At 37.9% G+C, this 11,889-nt stretch overlaps 2 protein-coding genes across 2 annotated transcripts; both read right to left on the bottom strand.

Moving 5' to 3' along the window:
* Positions 1-2,175: 2,175 nt before the first annotated feature.
* On the bottom strand, positions 2,176-5,306 carry LOC104451018 (ubiquitin-NEDD8-like protein RUB2). Its single transcript, XM_010065762.3, has 3 exons — positions 5,145-5,306; positions 4,078-4,337; positions 2,176-2,537 (listed from the first exon to the last, which is right to left on the bottom strand). The coding sequence occupies exons 1-3, from the start codon at positions 5,235-5,237 to the stop codon at positions 2,426-2,428; spliced, it is 465 nt and encodes a 154-aa protein (XP_010064064.1). The 5' UTR covers positions 5,238-5,306; the 3' UTR covers positions 2,176-2,425.
* A 4,387-nt stretch (positions 5,307-9,693) lies between these two features.
* On the bottom strand, positions 9,694-11,667 carry LOC104451017. The gene is made up of 2 exons (XM_010065761.2): positions 11,336-11,667; positions 9,694-10,530 (listed from the first exon to the last, which is right to left on the bottom strand). Exons 1-2 carry the CDS (start codon positions 11,546-11,548, stop codon positions 9,991-9,993), a joined length of 753 nt encoding a protein of 250 aa, XP_010064063.1. The 5' UTR covers positions 11,549-11,667; the 3' UTR covers positions 9,694-9,990.
* Positions 11,668-11,889: the final 222 nt, after the last annotated feature.

Raw genomic sequence — 11,889 nt, 5'->3', positions numbered from 1 at the left:
TGACTTTTGAATGTTTCATCAGTTTGCCGATTTTGGTGCTTTGATCTTGGAGATGGTTTCTTCAAGAAAATTGCAATCTTTTTTCTAGATTTTTTTGGATAGATTTGATTAGGGAAATCTTCAAAAAATCGCCCTCATGTTGTTTTGCCCCGTTTGAGTTCAATGTGTGTTTACTCTGAAATGAGGTAGTAAATGCACTTGATTGGATTTGCATCCTCCATGAAAGTTGTAAAATACATCATAAGCTTTCTAACAAGATATAGATTGTGTTAAACAGTCATCGTTTGATGGTCAATTGCTTGTGCAAAGACATGCTTGAACTGCTGCAATTTGAGACATTGAATTCCTTGTCCTATTTTCCCGTTTTCACATAGATTTTTGTGAACCAAATTAGACTTCGATGTCTAATGAAAAAGGATCATGACATTGCATTCTACATATAAGAATTTTTGTGAAATTTTACCATGTCATTAGATCATTGAAAACCATCTATGTTCTATGCAATCCCTCCTGCAATTGTGATTGATTATGTCCCCATGAAAGTGTCTTTGATTGAGCTCCTTAAAAGAGAAATTAGTGCATAATGTCTTCTTAACATATCTAGTGCACATCACAAGCTTCGAAACGATGTATGACATGCAGCATTTGAAGGTCATTTGCCATGTGAAAACCATTCACCAAGTTGACATACTACCACTGAAGTTGTTAAGCATTCTATTATAAGCATTTCTTAATGACTAGTCATCTATTGATATTAATAAATTTGTGTGATTTTTTATGAATTGATCTAGGGTTTGATGTCTCTACCAAAGTTGTTCGTTGCATTTAACCGTACATCATGTTTAAATGTCCCCATTTTCATGCATCATTTAGGTAGCTTAGTGAGCCAATCATCATCCATCATATTCTGTCATTTTATGATCATTTAAACATGAATTTGACCTTAATCAAACTCGATGTCTCTTAGAAAGCCTTAGGGCACTTCTTAAGCCTTCTAGTGATGCTAAATCTCATTTGACACATTTTTCATTTTTGCAAAATTTGCCCTAAAATCTGTCATGAGTACAATTCGGAATGCTTGTTCCACCCTTATTGAGTCCGACCTCTTGTCATTTTTGTATGAATTTTTTGGTGATTATTTTGAGGTCGACTCCTAACAAAATTTGTTTGTCTTCCTCATGATTGTGTTGTGGGACAATGTTTACTAGGACAACTTGTTGTCGATTTGATATGATGTCTTGTTATCTTGTTCTATTTCTAATGCACTACATTATGTTCTTGGATTTTTATAAATTCATGCGTACCTTATCTTAGAAAACTTCCTCCATGGAAGTTGTTCCTTGTGTGTTTGATGTCCTTGGGTCAATTATCCATGGGTCCTATCCCAATTGCTTTGATCTTCTTTAACCTATTTGATTATTATTGTTGTTATTCTTTGCTGTGCTCCCCTTTTAGGATTTTTTTAGAATGTTTTGTATGTTGAATTGAGATTACTCCGATTTTTTATCCTCATTTTCTGAACTCCTTTTAGGATTTTTTAGAATGTTTTGCATGTTGAATTGAGATTACTCCGATTTTTTATCCTCATTTTCTGAACTCCATACATAAAAATTATTAAAAAATAAAAAGCATTTTACCTTACTTTTCAAACATTTTGAATGTTGTTATAGGCATATCCGTTTGGGATTTTTCATATCAAAAAATTTATTTAAAATAAATTTATCACACATGTATCAATTTTATAATTTTCAAGTATTAATCCTTTAATTAATTAAATCTTTTAATTTTCAATTTAAAAATTTAATTGACTATTTAAAATCTTTTAAGTTCATTTTGAAATGTATCAAACACTTGATAAGATTAAATAATTCCACCTTTATTATCTAGAAGATTTGATACCCTACATTATTCTATTCTATCTCAATCATTGTCCCGACGATCTAACGCAACCTCCAGACACAATCTGGTTCACGGATAGATGAAAAAAGAAATTGCAGTTTTACTTCGACAAAATTATGTTATGTTGTATTCAAATGGCTTTTGACATCTCATGTCAAGCACACAGCATCGAAAACCTCCGACATGCCCCAAAGTTCGTGAGATGTCATACTGGAGTTGTCAACAATCCTAAGATCGATCCTACACAAACTCAACGCTCTAAATATGCTGCACTGCTTGAGCAAACCCAGTGGCATTCAGCATGCTTGTGCGTTATAATTTAAGAGTGCATATATTGGTGATCCAACGCTCTGATGCAAAAGCGGAATTAAGAAAAAGCAACAACGGGAATGAGCGAAAAAGATGTCATACTGGAGTTGTCAACAATCCTATCATGTTCATAGAATTGCTTGTAACATCTCTAAGTCGATTCACACTGCAAACGGATTACGCAAGCTTTTTTAGTTCATTGATGCGCCAACATAGTTTAAAATCTACCACCTCTCAGCGCAAGCACAAGATGGAGGACAGAGCCACCCTCGATGTTGTAGTCTCGAGCTGTTTTATCGTCTGCAAGCTGCTTACCGGCATATATAAGCCTGTAAACCAATTGAAAGAGAGTATGATAAGATTCAGAGAATCCATTACCAAAGAAATATCCACGTCAATATCAGTTTCGATGAGGGAAAAAAAATGAAATAATGGAAGTGGAGAAGACCATTGATCATAACTGCATGGACTTGCTCACAGAAGATCTTTGCTGCAGCCACAGTGGGAATGCATATAATTAAGAACGAAAAGATTAAAAGGTGGCATAGTGTTTAGCAGATGTCAAAACGGCATATCACCAAGACCTTTTGATAAAGTCAGGAAAATATGGGATTATATCAATATATAAGTGCAAGCAAAACTGTAGATATAAGATCAGGTCCAATTTTCACGATCACCTCCCTCCATGTAAATATGGGAGAGTATCACTTCTGCACAGTGTCTATCCCTACAATGAAATTACTCACTCAACCAAACTACCATGAACTCATATAAGAAAATAAAAAACTGAATTAAGTGGATGAAGAACGGTCTCATAAGTTTCAAGACTAACAAAGTTGCATTTTCCTAGAACAAGAAAGCAAAACATTGACCACAGAGAGCTTTACCATTTTCTTTCACAGTGAAGCAAGTGATAAAACAAGCCTGTAATATTGCAATCATCAATTGAACAAGCTAAATGCCACATATAGCTTGAAGACAACTCTCAGAAATAAACACCAATGAAGAGACCAGGAAAACAAGGTTTCCCCAGAATTTATCATTACCAACCAAGCCACCCAAAGTTCCAAAGCAGCGAGGATTCTGCTCTGAGCTAAAGGATCAGAGATTTAGAATTGAAGGGATAAAACACGTTATAGTAGAGCTTACTTCATGATTGACGTTATAGAAACCAATGAATCTATGCCCATAAACATTGCAGACTTTTAGATATCTCTCTTTTCCTTTTGTTTTTGGGGATAGCAATTTCACAACTGTCTCCTCAGCGAAAGCCGAAGAACCCACGAAACAAAAATTTCACAAAATGAAAAAGGCCAAAAAATATACGAAGACCCAATCCCACGTCTAATTAAACACAGCCCATCTAAGGAATCCGATAAAGATTCATGAACCTAGAATGAGATCCCTAGACAACAGACAAAAGTAAATGCATGCCAAGAAAGTTTTCATCTTTTACCACCAAATGAGTTATTAGTTTCGCTAGAAAAGGAGAAAAAGAGTAAATCAGAACCAAGCAATAAGCTGACAGAAGAGAGAACCCTGTCATTCAATCCGATTCCAAGGATAATGATTATGCAAAGCACTCACGTCAGAGAACCCATAGTAGTATTTCTTAAAGTGGATTAACTGGACCAGATAAGTATCAGGGATATCACAGAATTTCACAATCTACCAAATCTACACATGAAGCAAGGAAAACTGTACCATATAGTACCTAAGGAAGTTCCAGGAAATCACAGTTAGACTTGCAGCAACGCAGGAGTGAAACAAAATAAGGAGAAATTCAAAATTCAAAAATTAGTACAGTGTTAAAAGGAAGAGAAAAACGATGCGATAACAGCACCAAAAAGTACGAGAGAGAAAGAGAACCTTTGCTGGACAGGTGGAATGCCTTCTTTCTCTTCAACCCTTTCCTTGATACGGTCAATGGTATCAGTTGGTTCAATATCTATTTCAATCTCCTTTCCAGTAAGGGTCTTAACCTTAATCATGGTTCCTCCCCTGAGCCTCAACACCAGATGAAGAGTCGACTCCTTTTGGATGTTATAGTCCGCAAGAGTTCGTCCATCTTCCAATTGCTTACCAGCAAAAATCAATCGCTGCTGGTCCGGAGGAATACCTTCCTTGTCCTAAAGAAAGCAGAATCCTCACGTCAATCCAAGCACAAACACCCCATCCTATCCTATCAGCATATTGGTTATCTGCCTTGCTTGGTCTCTACACACATAATCTGAAACCTGAATCGAAATTGATTTTTCAAAGGACGATTCCTAAGCACACCTTTCACGAATTGCGAGCAAAAAATTCCCTCCAAAAACTCACTCAAAGGCCACATGCAAGATATCATCAGTCCATCAGAACTAGATAGCTAAATCGTTGCTGTGACTTGATAAGACCAGCAAACTACCGGCATACCAGAACAAAATGGAGTCCGATGGCCACAACTCCATTACAGACCCAATCATCTAAAAGCTTTCACTTGCCCAAGATATCATCAGCACAAACACCCCATCCTATCCTATCAGCATATTGCTTATCTGCTTCACTCGGTCTCTACACAGACAATCCAAAACCTGAATCGAAACTGATTTTCCAAGGATGATTTCTAAGCACACCACTCAGCGCAACATGTATCGATTAAAGAATCAGCCAATACGAATCATTAGCGCAAAATTTCCTCCACAAACTAACCCAAAAGCCACAGGCAAGATATCGTCAGCCCATCCAAACTAGATAGGTTACTCGTTGCTGTGACTTGACAAGTCTGATGGGCCACAGCGCCATTAGAAGCCCAATCATCTAAAAGCTTTCGGCTTGCTCGAGATATCATCCGAGCAGAAACCCTAATCGAACCATCCTAAGGGGGAAATCGACCAAGCAGGAACCTTTCACACGGAAAACAAGCAGGCACGAGAACCGCGCGCGAGTTTACGGACCTGAATCTTGGCCTTGACATTGTCGATGGTGTCGCTGCTCTCTACCTCGAGGGTGATCGTCTTCCCTGTTAGGGTTTTCACGAAGATCTGCATCGTCTCCTCCTCCTCCTCCTCTTGCGGATTTGACTTCCACGACGGTGCGGGTGTGTAAATGCCGTGGTCGGCTCCTCTGTATTTATTATTATTTATTGCTCTCCTTTATAAAGAATTAAATTTTTCTTAATTTATATTGGGTAATTTAATATCTAAATTTTCAATTTATTTAATGCGATTCTTTAACTTTAGCTCAATGTCCAATGTAATCCCTAAATTTTTTATTTTTTCAATGTAGTCTTTGAATTTTTATTAAATATCTAATATAGTTATTGAATTGTATGGAAATGTTCAATATAGTCTCTACTCTTAAATTAATGAAATGACTATTTAGGGACTGTATTGAACATTTACCCAAAGTTCGGGGGTTATATTGAACAAATTAAAAGTTCAATGATTAAAGTTCATGGACTGTTTATGTTATCTTCCTTTTATGTTGCTATTGTGTTACTTATACATTTTAATTGAATTCTTTTATCACAAAAAAAAAAAAATCGATATTTTTCAATTTTCAATAAAATAAAAGCATCTTCGAGTCTGCTTGCCCAATTGATCGATTTGGACCACAAGATACTTTTGAAAATTATATTCTCTTCTATTTAGAAAGTAGCTTTCACAAAAGTTCTAAGAGGAATAATTGAACTTAATGGCGTTACTTATATAAGATATTTTATGGCGGAAATAATAGTTGTTTAGGGCCTATTTGTTTTCACTTCCTTTTTTTGTTTAAAAACAGTTTTTTTTTTTTTTTTTGTTCTTGAAAAAAAAAGCAAAAAAAAACGCGTTTGTTTGCGTTTTGTTAAACACATCTAGAACAGAAAAAAAAAAGAAGAAGTTATTTCTTGTTTCTGGAACAAAATTTATGAACACTTTTTCTCTCTCTTCCATTTTCTTCTCTCTTTTTCTTCTTCTTTCTTTTCTTTTTTCTTCTTTTCTTCTTCTTTTTCTTTCTTTCCATCAAGGGCCGGCGACCTTGCCGGAGCGTCCGCCCCCCGGCGAGGCCAACTCGCGCTGGGCCGGGCGAGCTCGAGCTCGCCTAGCCAAGGCGAGGCCGAGCCTCGCCCGGCTACGGTGAGGCTCGGCCTCGCCGGGGCCTGAGCCTCGCCGTGGCCGGGTGAGGCCACCGGCCCTCGTCGGCCCGGTTGTCGGCCATGGCCGAGACCGGCGACCGACCAAAAGAAGAAAAAAAAAAAAAAAAAAAGGAAAAAAAGAAAGAAAATAGAAAAATATTAAAAAATTAAAAGAAATAAAAAAATTATACAAATTTACCAAATGTGTTTCTATTCTTTTTATATTTCTAGAACAGTTTACCAAACACATTTTTTTGTTCAAAAATTGTTTCCCCGAAGCAGAAATATTTTTTTCTATTTCTTTCCCATAAATAATTTTTAAATAGAAATGTTAGAAACGCACCCTTAGAATCAATGTCAATGGATTGTTCATGCAAGGCATTACTTTTGTGTCAGGCCCTCAATAGTAAATGAAAAAAAAATCAACAAAATCCTTGATATCAAAAGTGTAAGTTAAAGAAAAAAAAATGCACTTCGCTAATTTTTTAATAAACTTATTTGTTTAGGAAAAGTTCTTTTTGACATAATAACCTTTTCAATTCGTAATTTTTTTTTCAATTTTGATTAAATGTTACCCAACAGGAAGTCCCAATGATTTTGGTGTAGGAGAAAATCTTTGCTTCGCGTAAGGATGTAATTTCGATTAACTTGAGAAGCAATTTCTGTTTTTTTTATCAATTTTTTGTGTATCTATCTTTATATCTTTTTTTATTATTCGGAAAGTCTCTATATCTTTAATTTTTTTTTTAAAAGAAGGAAAATGGCCGAATGTAGCTGTATGGCTGGGTCCCCTTCTTATTCCCTATTTGTGTTGGTGGTGCCATGCATATACTTTTTTAGGTATATTTATTGTAGATGCCATGTCTATACTTTGCTAGCACAAAAAAAGGGAGAGATTCGAAGAAATATTCTGATCCATTAAAGTAGTATATCATTTGCTTAGTTTCCACGCTATAACAAATATTCTGTAATATACATATATATATATATTTATATATATATATATATATATATATATATATATATATATAAAGCGACCTAAAGAGATGCATTTCTTTATTGGCTCGTTTCGATCATAGAAATTTCATAATCTTGATAAATCAAACTCGAAACATAATTACAATAAGGTAAATGGTTTGTCGGCAAAAAACATTAAATTCAGCATCAGTTTGTATTCAATGCAATTATTTTGGACTCAATTTCATTGTGATTCAAGGGAATTTCATGCTGGCTTGAATTTCTATAATTTAATAGAATTTGGGAATGGAATAGAATTCCAAATTCAAATTATTTCGAATTCTATATTCTTTCGATTTCATTTTCTTTCAAAAATAAAAATAGCAAGAAAATATTTAATAATAAATAACTAAATAGAATTCAAATAGAAATGGAATAAATAAAACTTTTATAAATAATAAATTGAAAATATAATCAAATATAATATGAATGAAAAATTCAAATGAAAAAGGAAATATTTGAAATTTAATATAAATAATATTATTATAATATTAACATAAGTTGGAATCATCCTGAGCATATTTGGCCCAGCTAGGGATAAATATTATCTAGACACCTCGTATCAAGGCATCAAAACCTTTTTTGTTTTTTCAAATTAGCATCGTTTGGATTTTGGCTCCAGCTCGGCTGTTTATTTCAGCTACTTGAGAGGTTGTGTTGTGGATACTATTATCAATTCGATGTCAAAATCCAGCCAATTTCTTTTGGTTGGCTTCGAAGCTGTCCAGCCGAACAAAGCTCAAAAGATTCGGCAAACACAACCAAGGCCCAAGATCATTCCACCTGGGTCATGGCATTTTCGGCCTAATGGGGCTAAGTCGATCTCCACCGATGTCGTGATACAACACATCTCTCTCGCTCTCTCTTGATCTTGAACGCGTGGTATTTGCCGGGGATGGAGATGATGATGGTCAAAGGAGGATCCCCGAAAAGACGGAACGATGACCCTATCGCCTAGATAAGCAACCGGCAAAGGCTTGATCGCGAATTTAGAAGTCAATTCAAGTAGAGGGACACTACTAAACAATCAAACACAAAGCAAACTCGAAAGTTATCTCAGTGATCTCACTTAGAATGAACAACTTTTAGGGGTGATCGGTTTCCAATTTGGTCCAGTTCAACCTTGGAACCGAGAATGAGTTTTCAAGGGAACCGTGGACTGAACCGTTTGGTCTTAGGATCGAGAATCGAACTATCGGTTTTGTTCCTGTCCAACAAAATCGGTACTTGTTTTTTTCCACTAAAAGGTGAAAGTGATCGTATTCCGAACCGATCAATCCAATTCGGTTCATAGGCGATCTAATAAAACTAATCACACATGTTTTTACATGCAAAATATTTAAACTTTTCTTGCGTGAATATCAATCACACTTCGTATGTTTCATGCTTAATCTTAATCATAAAGGCCGTGAAACAATGTGATTAGAGGTTGTGCTTGGCTTAGGTTTTATAGATAATCTCTTTTCTGCTCTTTGAATGTTTAGTTGATGTGGAACTCTTGGAGGCTTGAAGTACCTTGTTTTTTGCAGGTGATGGGAGAAAGAGAGAGAGAGTGTGTGAGCATGAGGAATGAGAATTTCTTGAAACCTTAGTCTCACATTGAGTATAAGATGAAACTAATAAGTCAATTTTTTTTATGAATAAAGAGTAACAAGAAGATTTTTGGCGATCTCTTAAACACATAAAAGATTGCTACTTCAATTGCACTTCTGGTTGTAATAAGTTTCATATATAATATTTATATATTATATATAATGTTTATATATTAGAGGTGTTAAATGGGTTGCACAACCCATTTATGGACCCATTTATGGTTAAATGGGTCATTAATGGGTCAAGATTTATTTTATAAAGCACACATAATGGATTTTAATGAGTCAAGACTAAGATATATGGATGTTAAATGGGTCGCTTATCGACTCGTTTATGATTCATTTATTAACCCATTAAAAATGAATCCATTTATTTTCACTCAAAACCCCACTATCTCTCTTTTTCTTCTCTTTAACTTTACAATTTTTTTAAAATAAAAACCGAAATTAAAATTTTTTTATTTTAATTATTTTAATTATTTTTTATTTTTCTTTCCTTTTTTATTTTTCTTTCTTCTTTCTCCGGTCGCCGGCACGGCGATGGTCGGCGACCAGCCAAGCGAGCCTCGAGCTTGCCGGATCTGGCGAGGTAGAGGCCTCACTAACGCCCGGCGAGGCTCAAGCCGCGTTGGGCGAGGGGCGAGCTTGAGCTCGCCGGATCTGGCGAGGCGGAAGAACTAGGAACCTAACCACCGACTATGGGAACCACCCAAAATCGGCCGATCCGGTTCGATCAGTTCCCATTGCACAACCCTAACAACTTTCATTTCCCTCCCATTCAGAAAATCGACAGAAATATTTACTACTTTTGAAATTCGCGGCGACTTACTATGCACCTATACATGCTACGAGTTCCGAATCATAGAAAAAAGAAAAAAGAAAGAGTCCGAATAAACAACTTGCTCTGCGATATAATCCTATCTCCCATGGCTAAGCAGCACAGCACATGCTCAAAGGCTAAATTTACCGGCGCTACTGCACTAACCTCCCGCTAAACATGAACAAATATATCTAAAAGGAAGACCCATCTCGTCCATCATTTACAAATTGAATCCTTGAGAACACGATCCCCCCTCATATCGACATGTTGAGATCGATCCGAGGTCTCTTTGAGCTCGGCAACGGTACCATCATGTCGCATCTCGGGCACTTTGGATTGCTTGTCGAGATTAACACGTAGAGCAAGCAAGTTGGGCATCCTGCAGCCACTGTAGTTGGCGACACCTTCTCGTCGTTCGCCTCTCGGTTCTTTTCTCTGATCGAAGACGACGAGGACGAATTAGAAGGCGATAACGATGAGGACGACGGCGATCTCCAATGGGCTGGCAAGCCTTTCTTGAACGGTTCTCGCTCTGCTTTCTCTAGCGCGGACTTCACTTTGTCGAGAGTGCACACGCTCTGGTAGCTGCAGGACGAAGGCAACGACGGCGACGACATCAACTTCAAGTCTAAGCAAGACTCATCAAATAGGTTCAGCAAGGGTTTTGATGGTGAGGGCGGGAAGTTCAAGTCTTGGAGCCTGGTGAGCGTTTGGTCGGCTTGCTGCTTGTGATCGGACGAGGATGGAGGCGACGATCTCAGTGAATTACACCTTTGAATGTAGATTTTTCCTGACTGGAAGAAATGAACAAGTAAAGCGGGAATTACATCTCTGATCAATGCATACTGAAGATCAAAAAAACTGATCAGATCAGCCTCTCTTAAAAGGTAACAATTTTTCCCTTGCCGACAGAAACGAGTTACCAGCGGCAACATTCAAAATTCAGACATCTTACTACATTATCAATCGACATCACTTCTGCATCCGAATTCAGGATGAAAGAAGAATTTAACAGGACAAAAGCAGGTAAAGCAATCGCCAAATGAAACCCAGAAAGAAATCGCCGAGCAAAGGGAGCCTCATGTCCGACTTCATTAACAGGAATACCAGATACACCAAGAACCTCATAATCGAAAGCTGCAATCATTCCTCATCCGGCGACACTAGCACGAATACTACAGTTCGCTCACGAATCATCTTTCTAAGTGCCCCTCGGATCGACTAATGTTCATGGACGCTGCCACCGCGTGACTATCCATGAAGCAATCAAGCTCGCCGACCATGTAAGTTTACAATCCCGGTCACTGCCGAATTCGCGACCTTTCTTCCCTCCCGAGTATACAAATATAGCAGTCTTACGACACGATGAGTCGCAAAGACACGATTCTGCTCTGTTTCACAAACCATAAGCAGTCATCACGAACGGGAAGCTTCCACGTGAACACATCGCGAATTCGATAACACCAGAAAACTACGGAATTGCACGGACCGTTCTAATCCAATTTGCCTAGGCGCGAGCCAGAGCCGTTCATACAAATAATTTAACCCAGCGATAACAGAAGGAAGCAGGGAGACAGAGCCCGGATTTCCAAAACGCACCTTCAAATCGAGACGCTTCTCCCAGCCGGCGGGCACCTGCAGGTCGAGGTCGAGGTCGCGGGACTCGATCTCGTGCAGCCCGCCGAGCAAGTCCCGCGTGACGAGAGCCGTCGGTTTCTCGTTCCCTCCTCCGCCTCCTCCTCTGGCGCGCTTGCTCTCCTCCGTGCTGAACCCGCTCATGTACCCGACCGTGGAGCTGACGTCTGCAGCCATCTTCCCTTCCCTCTTCCAAGAGAATTGCTGCAGCTAAGGAAGGAGGAAATGGAGGAGGAGGAGGAGGAGGAGGAAGAGGTCCCGAGTGAAGGAAGAAGCGATAGAAATTGAACACTCCACGCAAGTCAGCAGTGAACAGACGGAGGTGGGAGGGCGTTATATAACGCCGGGGTGGAAGAAATGAATAATCCATTTTTCAATTTTTTTTTTTTATAATTGTTCATCATTTTTTTTTTGTTTATATGGGAAAATATGGGGGGAGGGGGGCAAATAGATCCATTAAATGGCGTGGTTAATGTTTCATTTATGGTTGTGACATTAAATGGTGGGGGATGGGAAAT

This window comes from Eucalyptus grandis, chromosome 6, assembly GCF_016545825.1.
Source record: "Eucalyptus grandis isolate ANBG69807.140 chromosome 6, ASM1654582v1, whole genome shotgun sequence".
NCBI classification, from domain to species: Eukaryota; Viridiplantae; Streptophyta; class Magnoliopsida; order Myrtales; family Myrtaceae; genus Eucalyptus; species Eucalyptus grandis.
The sequence above is the reverse complement of the archived record's forward strand: the minus strand, read 5'-3'. Positions and strand labels throughout refer to the sequence as shown.